Consider the following 24,592-nt stretch of genomic DNA (forward strand, 5'->3'; position numbering starts at 1 on the left):
AGCAGATGAGTTCAATTTCCTCTCATTGGCTAATTTCTCAGCTCGGTTTTTATCTGCTTAATGTAGAGGAGCTCACACTGAATGATTCACTGAGAAATTCCACCATTCCAGCCTGAGAAGATTACATCAGTGAACTGTAGATGCAGATCATTGAGTGATTTATGAACAGATCATTTATCCTGTGAACATTCAGGATTCTCCAAAAATACCACTCCTGAACACAATTAAACCGAATAAAAACGAATCCTGATCGAATGGAACGTTGGTTCCTTTAATCTGCTTCCAGGTTTCAGCTCCACTGCTTCATATTCTGTACATGTGCAATATAATTAAGGTTCTCTGTAGGTTCTTCTGAAAGGTTTTGTTTTCAGGCAAAAAGTTTTTATGCAGAAATCTACAAATCAGGTTTCACTTCCAGAGAAGGTTTTACAATGGTGGAACACTCAAACCTCCAAGAAACCTCAGAGGAACCTTAGAAGAACATATTTGTGTTATATATTTTAGATGTTAGATTATCCGTAGTTGTGTGTCGTGGATTAGTTTTGTAAAGTTTTAATATTTTATACAGTGAAATAAATTAATAAATATGGACTCTTTCTGTTTTATAAGAGAAAGAAAGGAGGAGATGTTTTGGCAGGTCTGTAGCGTGCTGAGCGTCTGGCAGAGGATCAGATTTTGACAGGGACTTTGTTAACTACTCGTATTGATCTTTGCAGCTTTCTCATCAGACACGCCAGTCTCTGCTCGGTGGAGATCTGCTCCGAGGTTCTGCTCTCTTCTCTTTATTACGCTCTGCATTGCTGTGGAATAAACGCTGCGTTCACTCACCACACAACAAAAGTCGCATTCGTTTTCTTAACGCAGGACCTGCAGATATCTACAGAGAGCTCTAAACACTTGTGAAGGAGCAGAGAGATACATGACTCGGACGTCCTCGAGCTGCCAATCACATCTTCTCAGAGTCACTGGGAAATAAAGGAGTGAGGACGAAGCGACTGGAGCTCTGCTGGTGCTCTGCTGCCTCGGTGCTATTGTTCCGCTCAGGCCATGCGCCTGGTTTTCTGATTGCATTAGCGCCTGTGCTGCATGCTAACGGAGGATTCTGCAGATACTGGAGAGAAGGAGGAAGGAAGGAGGGAGGGAGGTGAGACGAGACAAGCAGGGAGGAGGGAGAGAGTTGGATGTTAGATATGCACTCGGTTGTCATGTGAGCAGGTAGCCATGTGGAAATGTAGCTCGGCGTGCTTCAGATAGCTCCCTGACATGCCTTCAGAGCTCCGACGCAGAAGAAGGAAGTCATTGTGATTCGTTCTACATTCTTAGAAAGCTTTAGAAAGGTTCCTCAAGGGTTCTCAAGAGGGAACAGGGTTTCCAAAGTGCTTTTTCATTTTCTCCCTTCTCACCATGGAGAGAACTTCAAAGTTCCTCTCATTGGGAGAGGTTTCTGCTGTACGCTTAAGCTTTCATTCATTTTATGGTGCTAGAACATGATTTAGAACCGTGTATAACATGAAATGTGTAGCTTTTTTTCTCATTTTCTCCATCGTATGATTGTACCATCAGTTTTCTCTGAAGCTCACCAGGTTTGTCTCGTGTCTCGATGGAAATGCTTGTGACAAAGTGGTGAGACCCGTAATTTTCTATTCTTTTTTAAAATCCCTTTAAAGTTCATTTGGTGACGTGGGCGGAGCTTAACAGCTCATTTAAATTTGGAAAAGCTTTTTAACTTTTACTGGATTATCTTTTACATTACTTTTTGTAATGTAAATTGTTTGTGAGGCGGTAGCTTAGTGGTTGGATTTTTTAATCCAAAATCCGTTGGTTCAAATCACATTCAACCCAATCTGCCACTCCTGGGCCCCTAAACAAGGCCCCTAACCCCATAGCTGCTCAGTTGTGTCACTCTGGATGAGGACATCTGCCAAATGCTGTAAATGTAAATCCAACAATAAATCAAGGAAACACACAACTACAGCACAAACACACAAACATTCAATTTGCAGTGTGCTTGTGAGGTACTTGTGTGTTGTGTTTTTGTGCTGCAGTTGTGTGTTGCGTGTTTGTGCTGTAGTTGTGTGTTGTGTGTTTGTGCTACAGTTGTGTGTAGTGTGTTTGTGCTGCAATTGTGTGTAATGTGTTTGTGCTGTAGTTGTGTGTTTGTGCTGTAGTTGTGTGTTGTGTTTTGTGCTACAGTTGTGTGTAGTGTGTTTGTGCTGCAATTGTGTGTAATGTGTTTGTGCTGTAGTTGTGTGTTTGTGCTGTAGTTGTGTGTTGTGTGTTTGTGCTTCAGTTGTGTGTAGTGTGTTTGTGCTGCAATTGTGTGTAATGTGTTTGTGCTGTAGTTGTGTGTTTGTGCTGTAGTTGTGTGTTGTGTGTTTGTTGAGGCGTAATAATGTATTTATATTAAGACTGCATTTATGGAAGTGCACTTTAGAGTTCGGATCAATAATATAATTAATTGTATAATATCATTTATATCATTAATATATATTATTGATCCAGTGGTGTTGATTGTGGTGTTTGTAGTGTTTATGGGGTGTTTGAGTGTTCATGGTGTTCTCTGTTTCAGGGTGTTTGCAGTGTTCCTTGTATTCTCTTAGTCTGTGGGGTGTTTGCAGTGTTTGTGGTGTTCTCTATATTTGTGTGGTGTTTGGGGTGTTCGCAAGGTGTTTGCAGTGTTCATGGTGTTCTCTGTGTTTGTGGTCCTTCGTGATGTTCTCTGTGTTTGTGGGTATTTGCAGTGTTTGCGTTGTCCGTTGTGTTCGCTGTGTTTGCAGTGTTCTCTGTGTTTGTAGTGTTCTCTGTGTTTGTAGTGTTCTCTGTGTTTGTAGTGTTCTCTGTGTTCTCTGTGTTTGTAGTGTTCTCTGTGTTCTCTGTGTTTGCAGTGTTCTCTGTGTTTGTAGTGTTCTCTGTGTTTGTAGTGTTCTCTGTGTTCTCTGTGTTTGTAGTGTTCTCTGTGTTTGTAGTGTTCTCTGTGTTTGTAGTGTTCTCTGTGTTCTCTGTGTTTGCAGTGTTCTCTGTGTTTGTAGTGTTCTCTGTGTTTGTAGTGTTCTCTGTGTTTGTAGTGTTCTCTGTGTTCTCTGTGTTTGCAGTGTTCTCTGTGTTTGTAGTGTTCTCTGTGTTTGTAGTGTTCTCTGTGTTCTCTGTGTTTGTAGTGTTCTCTGTGTTTGTAGTGTTCTCTGTGTTTGTAGTGTTCTCTGTGTTTGTAGTGTTCTCTGTGTTCTCTGTGTTTGCAGTGTTCTCTGTGTTTGTAGTGTTCTCTGTGTTTGTAGTGTTCTCTGTGTTCTCTGTGTTTGTAGTGTTCTCTGTGTTTGTAGTGTTCTCTGTGTTCGCTGTGTTTGCAGTGTTCTCTGTGTTTGTAGTGTTCTCTGTGTTTGTAGTGTTCTCTGTGTTTGTAGTGTTCTCTGTGTTCTCTGTGTTTGTAGTGTTCTCTGTGTTCTCTGTGTTTGCAGTGTTCTCTGTGTTTGTAGTGTTCTCTGTGTTTGTAGTGTTCTCTGTGTTCTCTGTGTTTGTAGTGTTCTCTGTGTTTGTAGTGTTCTCTGTGTTTGTAGTGTTCTCTGTGTTCTCTGTGTTTGCAGTGTTCTCTGTGTTTGTAGTGTTCTCTGTGTTTGTAGTGTTCTCTGTGTTTGTAGTGTTCTCTGTGTTCTCTGTGTTTGCAGTGTTCTCTGTGTTTGTAGTGTTCTCTGTGTTTGTAGTGTTCTCTGTGTTCTCTGTGTTTGTAGTGTTCTCTGTGTTTGTAGTGTTCTCTGTGTTTGTAGTGTTCTCTGTGTTTGTAGTGTTCTCTGTGTTCTCTGTGTTTGCAGTGTTCTCTGTGTTTGTAGTGTTCTCTGTGTTTGTAGTGTTCTCTGTGTTCTCTGTGTTTGTAGTGTTCTCTGTGTTTGTAGTGTTCTCTGTGTTCTCTGTGTTTGCAGTGTTCTCTGTGTTTGTAGTGTTCTCTGTGTTTGTAGTGTTCTCTGTGTTTGTAGTGTTCTCTGTGTTCTCTGTGTTTGTAGTGTTCTCTGTGTTCTCTGTGTTTGTAGTGTTCTCTGTGTTTGTAGTGTTCTCTGTGTTTGTAGTGTTCTCTGTGTTTGTAGTGTTCTCTGTGGTTGCAGTGTTCTCTGTGTTCTCTGTGTTTGTAGTGTTCTCTGTGTTTGCGGTGTTCGTGGTGTTTTTGGTGTTCTCTGTGTTCGCTGTGTTCGTAGACCTTCGTGTTGTTCGCAGTGTTTGCGGGGTGTTTGCGGTGTTCGTGGTGTGGTTGTTAATTTCACTAAAAGGCGTGAACGTTATCTCGCAGTGGCAGTGAAGCACGGGGACGAAGCAAAACCTTTAACACTGCTTTAGACGTTCACTCTGTATTTACATTTATTCAACACTTCTGCTCTAAAAACAGATCATGTGGCATCCGATGTGTTCACTTTACTGCACAGACAGACAGACAGACAGACAGACAGACAGACAGACAGACAGACAGACAGACAGATAGATAGATAGATAGATAGATAGATGGATGCAGGTACACTGCAACGGAATGCAGTAAGCATCTACCAGAAGTGCAAATAGAGGCAACTGTGCAAAATGAAGAGTGCAAATAAATAAATAAATAAATAAATAAATAAATGTTCAGCGTGTAATATAAAAACTACAGCAGTCAGAAATGTGCCGAAGCTGTTGAGTGTTTAAAACAAACAAATATAAATATGAATATAAATATGAATATAAATAAAGGCTCTGGCAATGTAAAATGTGCAGGAGCTGTTGAGCAAATACACAAGAATAGATATAGATGTTAAATGATATTAGTGTATGTGTGTGTAGAGAGAATGTGCTTATGTACATTTATAATATGGAAAATGTATCTTGTTATCTGTAAATAATTTAGAATCATTTCTCGTATAAATGCTAAAGTCCAGGTCAGGAATCTTCTCTACACTGCGTTCGAGGTTTCGGCCATCCTGAGTATCAGCTGAAACCCATCTGAAATTCTCTTCTTTAAAAGAATTACAATCATCATCATCATCATCATCATAAATAAGCTTAAAATAAGACAGGGAAAAACACCACTGAAAAACACCTGAAATCTTTGAGATTATAATACATTCAATAAATTGTAAAGTATAAACAACCTTCAAACACAAAATATACACAACATAAAATACACAATAAATAAAATCAATAAATCCATAAATAACAGTCATTTTTGTTTATTAAATGTGTAGATTTTCACATTTATCCTAAAATATCTGCAGCACTGGATCTGTGACATCACCACTGTGTGTGTGTGTGTGTGTGTGTGTGTGTGTGTGTGTGTGTGTGTGTGTGTGTGTGTGTAAATCAGATAGTTGTTGTATTTGTATGTACTGTGTGTTTGTGTTGTTATGTTGTGTGTTTTTGTGTCAGTAGGGAATGAAGCTGAACTCCAGCTCTCTTCACTTCAGCGTATTAAATGGAAGAGTCTTTTGTGTGTGTGTGTGTGTGTGTGTGTGTGTGTGTGTGTGTGTTTCCTGATCCATCTGCTGCATGTTTTGAGAACAGTGTTTTGTCTTTGTTCTGTTAAAAAAGGAGAGTAATTTCTTTTGAAATTTCCTGCTGCTAATCGATGGCACTTGGCTCAGTGTCGCTCGCTGCAGAAGAGCTCTTCTTCCTGAAATGACCCTCAGGAACGAGCTGAACTTCAGGTTTCATCACATGTATCTGAGGTTCTTTATCTGTTCTTTCGAATGGTGGTGGAATTTGTGTGATTCGCACCTACGATGGGGTGAAACTCACTGTGGTCACGTGACTGGTGTGAAGTGTGGAGGTGTGGAGCGACGTGGAACGAGATGCTGTGGCTGTGGGCTTTTTCCCTTCCAGATGTAGTTGTAGTTCTCTTAATACAAAACGAGACATCAATCACTAAACAATCTCAGACTCCACACACACACACACACACACACACACACACACACACACACACATACAGAAGTGGCTGGAATGTAAATGTTTATTTCAGGCTGTGTGAAGAAGAAGACGCTCTGAGAAACAGAGTAGTTCATTTGTAAAATAGTTTCATGAAGAAAACATCACAAGTCATTTTCAGTTTAAAATCTACATTAATGATCAGATTCTGTTTCTGATTAAAGAGAAAATACACTGTATGGACAAATAATTATGGATGCAGGAGATCCATTAGATCACTATGTGCTTAATGAACATCCTGTTCCACATTCAGTTCCCATTTTGCTGTAATAATAAACTCCACTCCTCATTCACTAGATGATGTGTAGATTTGTGCTCATGCAGTCACCAGAGTGTTAGTAAAGTCAGGGGATGATGTAGGTGAGAAGGTGAGGAGGTTCTGGTGTGAAGTCAGTCTTTATATTCATTCATGTTCAATATTGTTAGAGCTCTACAGCAAGAGATCTTCCACTCCAACCCATGGAAAGCAGATCTTCATGGAGCTGGCTTTATTTGCTGGAACAGGTTTGGGTCTTCTAGATCAAGTGAAGGGAAAATGTCATGCCCCTGCGCTCAAAGATGTCGGATACAATTGTGTCTCCGACTTTGTGGTAACAGTTTGGAAAAGAACCACATATGGCTGGAAAAATCAGGTGTCCCAATACTTCTGGCCAACAGTTTAAAAAAAATGTGTTTCTGCAGTAAATGTGTTCTTGAAAAAAAGAAGAAGGAAATTAACATGTTTTTAGGACACCAATGTCAAAGAGCTCTGTTTTTATTTCTATATAATATGCTACATTTTACACATACAGTCATTTGTATAAATATATATATAAAATTAATAATAATAATAATAATAATAATAATAACGTGAATATAGTATGAATGTTGAATTATTACTGTATATTTTTGCTGGGTTTAAAGTTGATTGTTTTTCTAAAAGCTTTGACTTTGTTCACATTAATATTAAACTGTGTCTAAAATGCAGATTCCACACTGATGTTTAAAGTGGATTCAGGAACACGGAGAGTTTTCACGAAGTTTCCTGCTTCCTGAAAGCTATTTGTTTATACTGAAGTCGAATGCAGTGATGTTTGAAGCTGTTGTACGAGAGGAAAGTGTTTTTGGTTAACAATGGCCTTTAGGTCACTGGTGACACTTTACTGGCTATCCTGCTCTCTGAGCTAGCTAATTAGCCTAAGTGTCTGTTAGCCTGCCAGATACTGATAACAGAGTATCAGAAGATAGTTACAGAAGACGCCACAATAAATAAAAAAATCAATAATTTAAAACCCGCTGGAGCGAGACGTCGTCTCGGCCTGGAACACCGCAGCATTTGTCCTCTTAAAGCTAATCATTAGCCTGCTGTTAATCAGATGAGTTCCACAGAGACGAGGAACATCCTCACATTCATCCACCTACATGTGAAAAATCATTTAATGGTCAAATATTCAATTTCAGGTGTAAAGTGAGTTGTATAGTGTAGTTTTAAATATATTTTATTATTAAATATAGAGATTTGGTGCATTTTCGAAAAACATAAAAAAAATGTAGTGTAACATCAGAGTTTTAACGTCATAACAGTCTACACATTTACGTTCTGGGACCCTTCAAATATCCTGAATCTTTCTAATTTGTATGAGGAACCTATTGTAGGTGAGTCTACTGACTCAGCACTTTCTTGGTGTCCAGTTTTTAAACCTGGAGAAAACCCTGCCAGAAACGTCAATCTGTAAATCCTCAGAAACTCTGACAAACACTTAATTGTACCTGAAGTTGTGATTGTACAGGTGTGTGACCCCGAGTGTGTGTGTGTGTGTGTGTGTGTGTGTGTGTGTGTGTTAGGTGAGTGCGGATGGCAGCAGGCTGAGCCATGCTTGGTCGCGCTCTTCGCTGTCGCCCAGCGGCCCCGCGCTCCCTCAGATAGCCATGAACAGCTGCAAGTACAATGGCGGCGTGGTGAGACCGCTGGGCAGCAGGAACCTGGCCGATCTGGACTCGGAGACACAGCCGCTGCAGACACTCCACACCTCCGGCCTCGAGGTTGTAGTGTCGAAGGGTAACGAGACGAGCCAGGCAAGCCGCTGCATGAGGATGCCGGCAACGCACCGCACAAAAGGAACAAAGACATTGGCTACAAGCTCGGCCACAGGAGGGCGCTGTTTGAAAAGCGCAAGCGCCTCAGCGACTATGCCCTCATATTCGGCATGTTCGGCATCGTCGTCATGGTGACGGAGACAGAACTCTCTTGGGGGGTTTACACAAAGGTAAGCAGCAGCAGTGTAAAACGCGCGCGCACACACACACACACACACACACACACACACACATCTGCTCTTGTAACCATCTACACAAAGGTGTAAAAAAGTCAACAGTGGGCTCTGTGTATGGAAGTGGGCGTGGTCTGTGTTACTGACTGCTGCTGATGTCATGTTGTTGCCCTTATTAGGCAGGACTGAGACTTGCCCCTCAGGTGTAATATTGATCTTTCCCTGCTAACGAATGAACAATAAATAATTTCAATTAAGTATAGAATTGCCCAGAACTGTTTAGTGTCATGGGATTTACATGTAAACGACCGGACATCACCACAGCAACCAGGTTTCTGTAGGACGTCTGTCTCTCGATCACAGACACTAAAGCTGTGCAGATGAACCCTGAGAGCAGACAGACATTAGTGTCACCTGTCATAAACAATAGAATAAACTTTATTTGTCACATATACATTACAGTGAAATTTGTTCTTTGCATATCTCAGCGTGCTCAGAAGCTGGGGGTCAGAGCACAGAGTTGGCCATTATACAGCACCCCTGTAGCACAGCAGGTTAAGGGCCTTGCTCAAGGGCCCAAGAGTGGCAGCTTGGCTATACCGGGGCTTGAACCCCCAACCTTCCGATCAGTAACCCAGGGCCTTAACCACTGAGCTACCACTTCCTTTAGTAGTAGTAGTAGTGGTGTAGTGTAGTGTATTGTAGTGTAGTTTAGTGTAGTGTAATGTGGTAGTGTAGTGTGATATAGTGGTGTAGCATGGTGTAGTGTAGTGGTGTAGTGTAGTGTAATATAGTTGTGTATTGTAGTGTGGTGTAGTGTAGTGTAATATAGTGGTGTAGTGTATTGTAGTGTAGTTTAATGTAGTGTAATGTGGTGTAGTGTAATATAGTGGTGTAGTGGTGTAGTGTAGTGTAGTGGTGTAGTGCAGTGTAATATAGTGTAATGTGGTAGTGTAGTGTAATATAATGGTGTAGTGTGGTGTAGTGTATTGTAGTGGTGTAGTGTAGTGTAATATAGCTGTGTATTGTAGTGTGGTGTAGTGTAGTGTAATGTGGTGTAGTGTAATATAGTTGTGTATTGTAGTGTGGTGTAGTGTAGTTTAATGTAGTGTAATGTGGTGTAGTGTAATATAGTGGTGTAGTGTAGTGTAATATAGTTGTGTAGTGTGGTGTAGTGTAGTGTAATGTGGTGGTGTAATGTAGTGTTGTGTAGTGTAATGTGGTGGTGTAGTGAAGTGTAAATCGTGTAGTGTATTGTAGTGTGGTGTAGTGTAGTGTAGTGTAGTGTGATGTAGTGTAGTGTAGTGTGGAGTAGTCTAGTGTAGAGTAATATGGTGTGGTGTGGTATAGTGTACTGTAGTGTAGTGTAGTGTAGTGTAGTGTAATGTGGTTGGTGTAGTGTAGTGTAGTGAAGTGTAGTGTAATGGTGTATTGTAGTGTAGTCCAGTGTAGTGTAGTGTAATGGTGTATTGTAGTGTAGTGAGTGGTGTAGTGTAGTGCAGTCTAGTGTAATGGTGTAGTGCAGTCTAGTGTAATGGTGTAGTGTAGTGTAGTCTAGTGTAATGGTGTAGTGTAGTGTAATGGTGGAGTGTAGTGAAGTGTAGTGTAGTCTAGTGTAATAATGTAGTGTTGTGTAGTGTAGTGTAGTGTAGTGTAGTGTAATGGTGTAGTATAGTGTAGTCTAGTTTAATGGTGTAGTGTAGTGTAATGGTGTAGTGTAGTGTAGTCTAGTGTAATAGTGTAGTGTGGTGTAGTGGTGTAGTCTAGTGTAATGGTGTAGTGTGGTGTAGTGTAATGGTGTAGTGTAGTGTAGTCTAGTGTAATGGTGTAGTGTAGTCTAGTGTAATGGTGTAGTGTATTGTAGTGTAGTGTAATGGTGTAGTGTAGTGTAATGGTGTAGTGTAGTGTAATGGTGTAGTGTGGGGAAGTGTAGTGTAGTGTAGTGTAGTGTAGTGTACTGGTGTAGTGTGGGGTAATAGTGTAGTGTAGGGTAGTGTAGTGTACTGGTGTAGTGTAGGGTAGTGTAGTGTAGTGTAATAGTGTAGTGTAGTGTACTGGTGTAGTGTAGTGTAATAGTGTAGTGTGGGGAAGTGTAGTGTAGTGCACTGGTGTAGTGTAGGGTAATAGTGTAGGGTAGTGTAGTGTACTGGTGTAGTGTAGGGTAGTGTAGTGTACTGGTGTAGTGTAGTGTAATAGTGTAGTGTGGGGAAGTGTAGTGTAGTGTAATGGTGTAGTGTAGTTTAATTATTTAAACTTAATTATTTAATTATTTAAACTTATTTGAAAATAATTTAGTGCAATTATTTTCCTTAAAATTCTACAAACAAAACCCCATAATGACAATGTGAAAGAAGTTTGTTTGAAATCTTTGCAAATTTATAAAAAATAAAAAAACAAGTACATAAGATAACAGCTTTTGCTCAACACTTAGTTGAAGCCCCTTTGGCACCAATTACAGTCTTAAGTCTTTTTGAGTTTTATGCTACAATCTTTGCACCTTTTTTGGGGCAGTTTCTCCCATTCTTCTCTGCAATCTTTCAAATCAGGTTTGATGGGGAGCATTGGTGCACAGCCATTTTAAGATCTCCAGAGTTGTTCAATCAGGTTCAAGTCTGGACTTTGACTAACGGACATTCACAGAGGCGTCCCATAGCCACTCCTTTGTTATCTTGGCTGTGTGTTTAGGGTTGTCGTCCTGTTGGAAGATGAACCTTCGCCCCGGTCTGAGGTCAAGGACGTCTCTGTACATTGCTGTATTCATGTTTCATGTCGATCCTGACTAATGTCCCAGTTCCTGCTGTTGAAAAACATCCCCACAGCATGATGCTGCCACCACCATGCTTAAATGTAGGGATGGTATTGACCAGGTGATGAGTTGTGCCTGGTTCCCTCCAGATATATCGCTTGACATTTAGGCCAAAGAGTTACATTTTCGTTTCTCATGGTGTGACAGTCCTTCAGGTGCCTTTTACCCATTTCCAGGTGGTCTGTCATGTGCCTTTTTACTCTATCTGGCCACTCTACCATACATGCCTGATTAGTGGAGTGCTGCAGAAATGGTTGTTCTTCTGGAAGGTTCTCCTCTCTCCACAGAGAAACGCTGGTGCTCTTTAAGAGTGACCATCAGGTTCTTGGTCACCTCCCAGACTAAGGCCTTTCTGCCCTATCACTTAATTTGGTCGGGCAGCTCCGCTCTAGGAAGAGTCCTGGTGGTTTCAAACTTCCATTTACGGATGATAGAGGCCACTGTGATTAATGGGACCTTCAAGCCTTGCCTCACCCAAATCTGTGCCTCGATACAGTCCTGTCTCCGGGGTCTACAGCAATTCCTTGAACTTCATGGCTTGGTTTGTGCTCTGACCTAGGGATCTTCTATAGATAGGTGTGTGCATCTCCACATCATGTCCAATCAGCTGAATTTACCACAGGTGGACTCCACTCAAGTTGTAGAAACGTTTTTTTTGTTTATTCTTTTTAATTAATTTGCAAAGATTTTAAACAAACTTCTTTCATGTTGTCATTATGGGGTATTGACTGTAGAATTCTGAGGAAAATAATAAATTTAATCCATTGAGAAATAACGCTATAACATAATATAACATAACATAATGTGGAAAAAGTGAAAAGTTTTTTAGCTGTTGTGTAGATTATTTTGTGTAATGAAGTAAATAACACGCTGTTTCTGGGTTTTTTAGTTTAGGTAAAAGCACAGATTTCATAGCTGTGTAGATGCACAAACACAAGAAGCTAAAATACAACATTAGAATAGTGTGGAGACTGTCTTCCTTCACAACACTATCTTTATTCATCACAACCCAAAATGAAAGACAGAATAAATGGAGTGAGTTTTCTCCTCCACACTGCTCTCCAGTTTCCTCCACACTTATAGTACAGCTGATGATGTAATGAGTTTGTGGTGTATAACATGCTGTTTTATATCATATATTTTATAATGTTTTAAACCCCACAAAAACGTGAACAGTAAAGAAGTGTTAATATATTCGAGTATAATAGGAGTAAACGTCAGTGTGTGTGAATGTTCGTCACTAATCTAAGAAATATTTTGCCAACTTGTCATATTAGAATTGAACATTTCAATCTGTATGTAAACGGAAGCATATGAGCTGAAGCGTGATGTGATGCTGACAGCGTTCTGATAAACATCCTCAAGGGACTCCTTTAAAACTCTGAGTAAGGCAGTAAATATAGATTATTCTGATTCACTGAATCCACTGGGGTAATATGGGATGTCTTAAATGTCGAAAAAAAAATCAATAAGGGCAGTAAAAGCGTTTGTGTTGTGTGGGATGGACAGATTCCATTCTGTTTTACTCTGCAGAAGAGTGGAAGTACGACATGACTCCATTCGAGAGGAACACTGAGGACTGCAATCTCCTGATCTAAAATAATGAGAAAAATGATTCCTGTTGTAATAACTGACTTCCTGTCTGATGGATGATCTTTAAAAAGACTAAACATGGCAGGGTTTATCAGTGAAATATGTCTGGAGTTACTCAGGAAGTCTTTTATCAAGAAGCTGAAATATATAAATAAATAAATAAATAAATACAGTGAATTACTCAAATAAATTAATTTATTAATTTATTAATTTCACAAGCTTCAACAATATATAATTCAACTAAATAAATATACACAAAAACATACTTAAATATTATAAATAAATGATACAATTTTAATAAATAATCACACAGTCTTTAAATATTGCTCCCTGCAAAATCTTTCTGAATTCTCGATTTGATCTTTTAAACTTTTTTGATTTAATTTTTTTTTCAGTTTCTTTCCTTCACTGTATTTACCCTTTATCATTTCTTTCTTTCTTTCCTATCTTTTCCTCTTGTTGTTTTTTTTTATCTCTTCTGCTGCTCAGTGCTCCTCAGCGCAGGTATTTTTTTAACGCTGTATAAATGGCTATGCGCAGCTTAAAATGAACCATTAGGGGAAAAAACATGTGGAGGACAAAATGAAGAGCATCGTTTAAAATCCAATTACATTCCGTCTGCAGCGAGACTCCGAACTTCACTGAAGATAAATGTCTCTATGTGGAATGCAGGATCCTTTTAAAGATCGCTTCCTAATTTTAGCCTCGTGGCCGATCCTCTGACTTTCAGCGAGCCGCGTCGGACGAGGACGCTTGTCCTGTTTGGCTCCTGACACAGACGAGCTTGTTAACGTCGCTTAAATAATTGAGTGAGACTGTAATTAAGAGCGAGTCCTCTCAGCCCGCCTGATAAAGGAGCGAGAGTACAGCTGAGCTTGAGAACACCATGATCCCCAGCATCCTCCAGCTCTGATTTAATCTATGGCTCACACTGAGGTCCGGAGTCTCCGATGACGGATGCAAGTCTGAGTGCACTTCCAAAAAGCTTCTTTAATTTAATTGGCTATTACGAAGTAATATGAGATTTTACTCGGCCAAAAAATATGTGTATTCATGAAAACTGAGACAAAAAACCCTTTTAGAATCCACAGACTTTTATCTGATATTCCAATATAAAAGAAATATGGCGAGGCAGTAAGAAAAAGAAAGACACATCTGGATAAATTATGAAGTGAAATAACAGAATAAAAACGGAATTGGGGAGAAGGAAGGAAGGAAGAGAGGAATTAAGGGAGGAGTCAAGGAAGGAAAGGATAAAGGGATGACACTAGTATGAATTTTTATCTATATTTGATTAGCTTTCAGTGTGTGTTTCAGTCCTTCTCCTGGACATCAGTATTTTTCCTTTCTCCTGTTGTGTTTTGGTTCAGGAAACAGACTGCAGATGTTTTGCATAATGTGGGAGTGTCTCTTTATGGAGAGAGAGAGAAAGAGAGAAAGAGAGAGAAAGAGAAAGAGAGAGAGAGAGAGAGAGAGAAAGAGAGAGAGAGAGAGAGAGAGAGAGAGAGAGAGAGAGAGAGAGAGAGAGAGAGAGAGAGAGAGAGAGAGAGAGAGAGAGAGAGAGAGAGAGAGAGAGAGAGAGAGAGAGAGAGAGAGAGAGAGAGAGAGAGAGAGAAAGAGAGAGGGAGAGAGAGAGAGAGAGAGAGAGACGTTGTTAAGCTGGCTCGGTCAGAGAGCTTCAATGACATTCATTTCTACAGATGCTATTAGAGAGAAATGTCATCTGAGATCAGGTCACCTCGAGAGAATTCATTGCTCATCTTTATGTTTAGTGTAAACTGATACTGTTACAATCTACAGTATCATTGAATTATTGTTATAATCTACAGTATCTTTGTTACAATCAACAGTATTATTGTTATACTTTTTAGTATTATTGTTACACTCTACAGTATCTTTGTTACACTCTATAGTACGACTGTTAAACTCTACAATATGACTGTTACACTCTACAATATGACTGTTACACTCTACAGTATTAGTTACAAACTACAGTATCATTGTTACACTTTATAGTACAACCGTCACACACTGCAGTACGACTGTTACACTCTACAGTATTATTGTTACACACACCTTTACTACTGTTACACTGCAGTACTTCTGTTACACTCTGAGGAATCTATATAGTTATACACTGCATAATAACCATATTAACTCTGCTGCAGTATACACACTATACACAGCTGTATTAATCACAACCTATGGTACTAATGTACTATTACTGTTACACACTGCATCATCACAGACCACAGCAGTACTACTGTTACACAACATTATGCTATCATTATACACTGCAGTGCAGTGTTTAAGAGTAACAGTGCAGTGTTTAAAAGTAACAGTGCAGTGTGTAACCATTAGAGTGTGATGTGTAACAGTAACATTGCAATGTGAAACAGTAAGTGTAGCAGTAACAGTGCAGTGTGTAACGGTCACTTAACACTGTGTAACTGTAACTTAATAGTATGTAACAGTAACAATGTAGTGTGTAACAGCGCAGTGTGGTACAGCAACAATGTGCTGTGTAACAATACCAGTGCAGTGCATAACTGTAAGAATGCAGATGTAGGGTTAGGGTTAGTGTAACAGTGCAGTGTGTTACAATAACAGTGCAGTGTGTTAAAATGTAGTGTGTAACAGTAACAATGCAGTGTGTAACAGTAACAGTGCAGTGTGTAACAGTAACAGTGCAGTGTGTAACAATCATAGTGCTGTGTGTAACAGTAATAGTGCAGTGTGTAACAGTGCAGTGTGTAAGTGTTAAAAACATAAACGTTGTATGCAGTTCTTTCTTGTTCTTCTGTCTGTCCACACCCCAGTTTTAATCTATTCATTTAAATTAATGGAGGTAATGTGGAGTCTTATTTCTTTATATTTCATGTGTATCCCATTATTATAGTAACAGTAAGATGCGTAGAGGAGTGTCAGTGTTGTTGTTACACGCTGCAGCTTAATGAAGAGATCATCCGTACTATTCCCATTTCATACCTTTTATAAAAAAAAAAAAAACTTTCCTTTTTGTGTCTTTTGCAGGAATCCTCATATTCATTTGCACTGAAATGCCTTATCAGCCTTTCCACTCTAATCCTCCTCGGTCTGATTATTATGTATCATGCACGAGAAATTCAGGTAAGTGACCGAGTCGCTCTGGAGGCAGTTACAGAGACGGGTGCAGTTTAGTAGATGATACTGCACTTCTCATGTTGCCATATCCTTATAATTTTAAGTAACACAATTATATTAGGTACACAATAAATGAATAAATAAATAATCATCTAATATTATACTGTAATATGATTACTTTACATTTACTATAGTGGTGCTGTTTTTTATAAAGATTGTAATATTTCTTTAGGTTGAGTTTGTTTTTATTTTGCAGCTTTTCATGGTGGACAACGGAGCGGACGATTGGCGAATAGCCATGACTTACGAGCGCATTCTGTTCATTGTGCTGGAGCTTCTGGTGTGCGCCATCCACCCAATCCCGGGACAGTACGTTTTCACGTGGACGGCACGTTTGGCATTCACGTACACGCCGTCTGTGGCCGACGCGGACGTGGACATCATCCTGTCCATCCCCATGTTCTTTCGCCTCTATTTAATTGGCCGTGTCATGCTGCTGCACAGCAAACTGTTCACGGACGCTTCATCGCGCAGCATCGGCGCCCTCAACAAGATCAACTTCAACACACGCTTCGTCATGAAGACCCTCATGACCATCTGCCCCGGCACCGTGCTGCTCGTCTTCAGCATCTCCTCGTGGATCATTGCTGCCTGGACGGTGCGCGTGTGTGAAAGGTGAGTCGGCGAGACAGTGACGCACAGACATAAACGATGAAAAAAACTCGCCGTGCGTCTTCTTATTGCTATTTTACTGTTCACATTGTTCATTGTTGTGTTTTTTGCCCTCCCCCCGCCCCTCCTACCTACTCCCACCCCTCCCTCCTCCCACCCCACCCTACATCGCTGCTGGATAGGGGTCCAAAGTGAGTCTATGTTTGTTTTTGGGTTTTTCGTTTTTGTTTTTTTGTCATCAGTGAAAAAACAGAACAGTGCCTGTACGTTTGGTTCGGCCCATGACGTTATCAAGCTTTGTCTGGATTCTGCAGATCAGCAATCATGCATTCGTCCCCTGGTGCACTGCATTGCTGACACGCCGGAGATCCCAAACTCTTCAATCGGAACACTTTTATCCTCCAGCGCTCTTGAGCAGAGCTGTGAACTTTCTTCATTTATGACCTCTTACTCTTAGGGTTTTGGGATTTTCACTTTCTCAGGCCCTGCCCACAAAAATACGGGTATTTGTGAAAATGTAGTTTTTTTATTATGTTTGTGCCAAAATTTCCGTCCACACAAACACACACAAACCTCTGAGAATAACTGCACAGCCAGAGAAGAACCACAGAGAAAACCAGGACACGGATCAAAGTTGTTGGAAATGAGGTGAAAATAGTGCTGTATATTCAACTTCATCACACACTGTTCTGCAGGGCTTTAAACACACACACACACACAAACACACACACACACACACACACACACACACACACGCATAATACACAACACAAACAATACATTATACACACACCACTACACAATACGCACACATTACACACTCACACATACGCCGCTTTTTCAGGTCTGCAGGTAAAAAAAATTCAGTTGTTTTCAGTCGAATAAAAGTGCTTTTTGTGGACGGTAGAAAAAAAAAAGACATTTTCAGAAATATGGGCGTGTGTGTGGGCGGGGCCTTAGACACCATGTGTGGTGAACATGGCTGTCTTCATCCTCATGGTTTTGCAGACCTGCCAGCTTTAATGCAATTATAACATTGGAGTATGCAGCTACGAGTTTGCTCTGGAACGACTCTATTAGCTGACTCTCAGGAAGCCCCGCCCCCCTCCCCGTCTCACATTACTGCCGTTTCCTGCGTCCTCGCATTCTGTTGCAATTTGAGCCTCAATAAATAAAACTAAGAACCGTCTTTTTAAGAAACGAGGTAAAAAGTGAGAATTTTGACTGGAAAACGGATTCCAAATTAAAACTCCAACAACGACGCATCAAATTAAAGTAAAACCCGCGCTAATGTTTGTACTCACAGATGCTTTTAAATAGACTGATCAGACACATTGCCACAGAAACGCGTGTGTGTGTGTGTGTGTGTGTGTGTGTGTGTGTGTGTGTGTGTGTGTTTTACAAAATTTTGGGTTGTATGATAACCAGCAGGAGGAAAAGTCTGACAATGCGTGTGAAATGTAAACATTAGAGAAAGAAAGAAAGAAAGAAAGAAAGAAAGAAAGAAAGAAAGAAAGAAAGAAAGTGATGTAGAAACCAAGGCATTAAAGAAGGAAGGAAGGAAGGAAGAAAGGAAGGAAGGAAGGAAGGAAGGAAGGAATGGATGTAGGAAGGAAGAAAAGAAGGGATGTAGGTAGGAGGGTAATAAAGTAGGGATACTGTTTCAATAGGGTTAGGTAGATAGGTAGAAAAGAAGAATGAAAGGAAGAAAGCGAAGTAGGTAAGGAAGTTAAGAGGAAAGTATGAAGGAAGGAAGGAAGGAAGGAAGGAAGGAAGGAAGGAAGGAAGGAAGTGAAAAGGAAGGATCTGTGAGAAGTATGTAAATAGGTAGGGAGGTCAGTAAGTAAGTATGAAAGTGGATAAGAAAAACACACACACACACACACACACACACACACAGGTAGTATTTTGTTAAAGGATGATATTTTAATGTAATAAGTGTTATTTCTCTTCAGGGTTGGCAGGTCTGGGTTTGTGTTTCTCCCCTCCAAGGCCTCAGTTATTTTGACCTTTGACTTGTGTTAGCTTGCGGTTCTTGCCAGGGGAACGTATTTGGCCCATATCTTGGGGGAAGGTGAAGACGACCCTTTGTGTAGCTTCTTCACTCCTCAGGCTACGGGAGAGAGCTGAAGCTCAGCTAAGCTAAGCTAATCAGGTCAGCACAAGCCCAGTGGCTAATCTCCACACACTTCCCTTTTCCCCAGATTATGATCCAAACTGCCTGCTCCTGTTCTCCTCACACTCATCCCATCCACTCATCCCATCCATTCATTTCATTCAGCTGGCTGCTGTGGAGAAAACACACTGAGGGGTGTGTGTTAGCGAGCATGAGCTGTTTCCCCTCTCACACACTCACACACACACCAGTCTGTGAATAAAATGAACACCGACCTGTAAACCTGTGATATGATTATGATGTTTATTTTTTTCTGTATTTGTTTTTATTGTTATATTTTTTGGTGTTTTGGTGTGAGAGGTTGTAGCCTACATGCTAATCATTGCTCAGTATAATTAATTTTGTTCTAGCCAAACGAACAGATACGCCTAAACCAGCTAAATGGCTTAGCATGCACTAGCAAATTAGCTAGCATGTATACAACTAAAAACTATTAAATGAATAAAAAATAGATAGATAGATAGATAGATAGATAGATAGATAGATAGATAGATAGATAGATAGATAGATAGATAGAAGTGCAGATAAATCTGTAGTATATGTACAGCATGTAAATATATATATATATATATATATATATATATATATATATATATATATATATATATATATATATATATATATATATATATATATGTAAACATGTACAGTGAATAAATATAAAGTCTGTAGCAGTGAAGAGACGTGTGGACACTGTTGAAAAATACAAGTAAATTGTTATAAGTTTATGGCAGTGAAAAATGAGCAGACACTGTTGTAAAGGAACAACATGTAGAAGGTTATAACACTTTGGCGTTGAAAAAATTTGCAAACTGAATAAACAAGCGCACTAAATATATATATATATATATATATATATATATATATATATATATATATATATATATATATATATATAAACACGTGAAATATTAGGCAGGATGTACAGTAATATATATATATATATATATATATATATATATATATATATATATATATATATATATATATATATATATACACATAAATAAAATAGTAGTGCAGATGTGTGTAAGGTACAATATGTGTAGAGAACGAGGAGTATAAACATGTACATTATGTAATATGTACATTGTATGTATAATTGTACAGAAGTTATATACTGTGTTAATACAGTGATCTAATGGTGTAGTGAAGAGTTCAGTAGTGTGATGGTGGATGGAAAAAAGCTGGTTCTGAACCCGCTGGTTCTGGTGCGTATGTTCCTGTATCTCCTTCTTGATGGAAGGAGATTAAACAGTTTGTGACTGGGATGTGAAGAGTCCTCGATGATGCTGTGAGCTCTACACAGGGCAATTTCAACCAGCCTTTGCAGGGCTTAACGTTCACACACAGTGGAGCCTCCGTACCATACAGTGATGGAGTTGGTCAGGATGCTCTCGATGATGCAGCGGTATAAACTCATTAGAATCTCTGGGGACAGTTTTCTTAAGACTCCTCAAGAAGTACAGGTGCTGTTGTGCCTTTCTAACCAGAGCTGAAGTGTTCTGGTGCCAGGACAGATCCTCAGAGATCTGAACTCCCAAGAACTTAAAGCTGGAGACCTCAGTTCCATTGATGTAGACTGGGGAATGTCTCCTGCTGTTAGATTTCTGAAAGTCCACGATGAGCTCTTTAGTCTTCATGCCGTTGAGGGTCAGGATGTTGGTGGCACATCACACTGTCAGGCTTCTGATCTCTTCCCTGTTGGTCGATTCGTCATCGTTGCTGATCTGGCTGACCACGGTGGTGTCATCTGCATACTTGATGAAGATGTTGGAGTTATGCAGAGGAGCACACTCCCTGGATGAACAGGGAGTAGAGTAGTGGGCTCAGAACACAGCCTTGTGGGATGCCAGTGTTCAGAATGAGGGTTGAGGATACCTATTTTGATTTTTTTTATACCTATATTTGCCCACACTGAGGTTTGTTGGTAAGAAAGTCCAGAATCCATCTGCAAGTGGAGGTGGAGATACCAAGGTCACTGAGCTTAGTGATCAGTACAGTGGGGAGAATGCAGAGCTAAAGTCAATGAACTGCATTCTAATGTCGGTGTTGTTTTCATGCAGGTGGGTAAGGGCTGAATGAAGAGCCGTGGAAACTGCATCCTCTGTCAACCTGTTCAGGCGATAGGCAAACTGGTGATATATATATAATATAATAATCATTTGATTGAGGGAGATAATATATTTAACATTAAATATATAATTTAAACATTTATGTGGTAGCTAATTCAACTATTGTATCTCATTAGCTAATTTAAATAGCATCCTGAATAACAATAAATATGCTAACTAAGCATAATATTCTGTATAGCAATAAAAACAATTTACTGTTTGCTAGTCTTTAGCATAATGGGCTCAGATCCTTTCAGTGTTGTGAGGTAAACCAGTGTGCTAGTTAGCAGTGTTTCTCCTGATAATGCTAGCTCAGCATGTTGTAGTGTCAGTGGGGATAACAGCATTTCCCTCGCCATTTTCCCCCAAAACACCAAATGCTCATGTCTCAGCTAAATCTCACCACTTAGCTTAATGAGTCGACCGTTAAATTCATGGCCAGGACGCAGGATGAGACCTGACTGATTAATAGACACATAAACGGTCTGTACAGAGCTACACTGCTGTCAGCACACACACACACACACACACACACACACACACACACACTAACTAACATGGCAAAGTTTGATACGATACGTCGCAGTTAAAACACATGCACACTGAAAAGCTAAACTTAGCATCTATCTGTGGTAAATTATGTGGTAGCTAAAAAAAGCTAACATAGCAATCTAAAACAATACAGCTTGCTAAATAAGATAATAATGTGCTAGCGAATACATTGCTAGCCAAATAAGCTATTAATCTCAATATGTAGTAAGACTTTAAAATGCTAGACATGCGCTAGCTGAGGTAACATACTAAAATGGATCTAAATAAGGGACTATGGAGTTATGTCAGCGAATTAGCCTGTCTAATGTTTGTCAGAAAAATATATTCATATCAAACATTAATTGTGGATTTTCTTAGTCTGCTGGTTAAATAAGCTAAAATTATCATATGCGGTATTATACATGCTAATATGTATACGATTTTCTAGCAAACGATTGAAATCTTCTGCAGCTGCTGTAAAACTGTTTGTAGCATAAATTAGCCTGTATTAGCTAATGCTAATATATTTGATGCCTTTATTTTTTTCAGCCCACTCAGCTAATGCACTTGCAAAGACGTTAACAAGATTTATGTTAGCTTACAGGTTGTCAACTTTAAGAGGAAGTCTGTAAAAAATTTGCGTATTTGTTTATCTTCAGCCTTTAGACAAAACGAATTTTAGCTAAAACAATTCCCACATTAAGCAAATTTGCTAATTTCTGATGCCTCAGGATGTGATTAGCACGCTAACAGACTTCATGCTCAATGCTGCTTTTTATAACTGAGAAAACCTGAGTGAGGGACGGATGCTGGTGCAGAGGATCTGCTAGAAAATGTCCAGCAGCGCTAACACTCACGGCAACACACACACACACACACACACACACACACACACACATGCTGTATCTGTTTTATTCAGCACTCAGACTCGCTTCTTTTCCTGTACCCACATCAGATCCGCATCAGTTGTGTAGAGATCGGATTTCTAATGTAATTGAGTTTCTCAGATGCACCTCAATGGAAAGTGTGCTTGGCTCCTGCAATCAGACGGCTCATCCTTCAAACTAGCAAGAAAACCTCAGTGCTGTCCAGATGCTTCTAGATGTGTCCATATGTTCTCTCATCTCAGCTTTAAATAAAATGTTTACCCTAGCTATTATGATGCTAATTAATATTAGCAGGACCATGCTAACATGTTAATATGCTAACAGGTGAATTTATACTCAGGCATGCTAATATGAAGAATGTAGTAAGATATGAAAAAAATCTATGTAAACAAATAGAATACAAAATAATGAGAAATAAAACTATAGCACAATTGTGTCATGTTATTTATTTTAGAGAAATAAGATCAGATAAGATATACCTTTATTCGTCCCACAGTGGGGAAAGTTCTCTGTTACTGCAGCAAAGAAAAAGAAATGGAAATATATAAAAGAATAGAGACGTAATATAGTACACAGTATAAACACAACACAATGTATAAATACAAAACCACGAGTAAGAGATTTAAAGCATTTTTGTACGGCGCTCTGGATAAGGGCGTCTGATAAATGCCGCAAATGTAAATGTAAATGAGTAAGTAGTTACGCTAACAGACATATTGCACACAGGATGAATCACTTTGACTGCAGATTTATACAATGGATTTATTAAAATTCTAAATAATACATGTAATTTATTTATGTTTTAAAAACTTTATTGTACTTTTTTTATTAATTCCTAAAAAGTATTGGATTTATAAATAGCTAATCTTATATAAATTAAGGTGTTTATATGTTTATTTAATTATTTTTATGTTTATTTCTGTATTTATTATTAAGAAAAAATTGAAAGGAGATAAAAAATTAGAACAAAATAAAGAATTAATTAAATTAAAATAAAAAATCAAATTAAAATTAAATACTGGATATAAATGTACAAAAATTACATATTGAGAGTAAAACATTTGAGCTAATATTTCAGTACATAAATTGTTCATAAATGTTATTTTTTATTTGTACAGATTTAATACCAATAATTTTTAATTGTTAAATATAAAACCAGTTTCTGATTGAAAGTGTTACTCACTGGAGGTGAAACTGCTCCTGTATGAGCTACTTGGAAAAGGGGGTGCCAAAACTTAAGCAGCATGTCGAGACTGAGTTCTGTGTATGTTTATATGGTCAGCGGATCTCATTGAGGCAGCGCTGGTGAAACCTATGATGCGTTAATTCAGTTAATTAACAGGATTTTGATCGACTCTTATGAAGCCATGTGATTGGCTAGCTCAGAGTTGCCGATGGTAACCGATTCAAAAGAACACAGTGTCGCAGCGATGCAAATGTTTGGTCACATGATCGGCAAATCAGGTTTGACTCAAGACGCTTCTTTGAAACACCACAGTGTTTGTGAGTCCCAGTTTCAACACATTTACATTGTGGTTTATTAACGTAGCTGTTACGTTGTTTTGTCTCTGTTTTTCTCTTTCTGTCAGATATCATGACAAACAGGAAGTAACGAGTAACTTCCTGGGTGCGATGTGGTTAATCTCCATCACCTTCCTCTCCATTGGTTATGGAGACATGGTGCCACACACCTACTGCGGAAAAGGAGTGTGTTTGCTGACAGGAATCATGGTGCGTCCTCCATCCTTCACACACACACACACACACACACACACACACACACACACACACACACACGGTTTTACATATATTACCCATATATATTTATATAAAAGTAATGTAGTTTGAGATCACATTCAGTCTAAAACCCAAAGGTTCTCTGGTTTGTGTTTAAAGGTTCTACAGGGATTCTGTTCATTAATTTTTATGTCTTAAATTTATTCTACAAGTTATAAATTCATTTATTCATATCCAGAAATAAATTGTTGTGAATTATTAGGTAGCATTTACTTCATCATGTGGAAGTTCGATTCCCGGCAGTGCAACAGCCTTCCAGGGCCTGAAACTGAGACAGAAAATAAACCCAGCAATGCTCTCTAGATGGGAGGAGCCTACTGTTTATCTCCTGTCAATCACAGAGACAGTAGCCAATTGAGTCTACAAGTTGATAAATGTGTAAAAGGGCAGACAGCGTGTGTGTATAAAAAGATGTGATTGGTTAGAGTCACATGTCCTGGGTGGGAGGAGCCAAAACAATACTAGGAAGAAAATGGACAGCATCAATCAATATAATTGGAACAAGGAAGCAAGTCACTTGTCTTTAATTGATTAATTGATTCAAAATAATTGTAAAACTGCTTTTATGTCCTAATTGTATTTCTTCCTGCAGGGGGCGGGCTGCACTGCGCTGGTGGTCGCGGTGGTGGCCAGGAAACTCGAGTTGACCAAGGCGGAGAAACACGTTCATAACTTTATGATGGACACTCAACTCTGCAAAAGAGTGAGTC

The 24,592-nt window shown here is 39.3% G+C and overlaps 1 protein-coding gene across 1 annotated transcript in view; it reads left to right on the forward strand.

Moving 5' to 3' along the window:
• Positions 1-24,592, forward strand: part of kcnn1b (potassium intermediate/small conductance calcium-activated channel, subfamily N, member 1b) — a 74,918-nt gene that overhangs the window by 37,732 nt on the left and 12,594 nt on the right. Inside the window, 6 exon segments of the mRNA XM_046871689.1 lie at positions 7,759-7,975; positions 7,978-8,180; positions 15,616-15,711; positions 15,962-16,380; positions 23,675-23,816; positions 24,475-24,585. Coding sequence (XP_046727645.1) covers positions 7,759-7,975; positions 7,978-8,180; positions 15,616-15,711; positions 15,962-16,380; positions 23,675-23,816; positions 24,475-24,585 — 1,188 coding nt within the window.

Source organism: Silurus meridionalis, chromosome 17, assembly GCF_014805685.1.
Source record: "Silurus meridionalis isolate SWU-2019-XX chromosome 17, ASM1480568v1, whole genome shotgun sequence".
Classification (NCBI taxonomy): Eukaryota; Metazoa; Chordata; class Actinopteri; order Siluriformes; family Siluridae; genus Silurus; species Silurus meridionalis.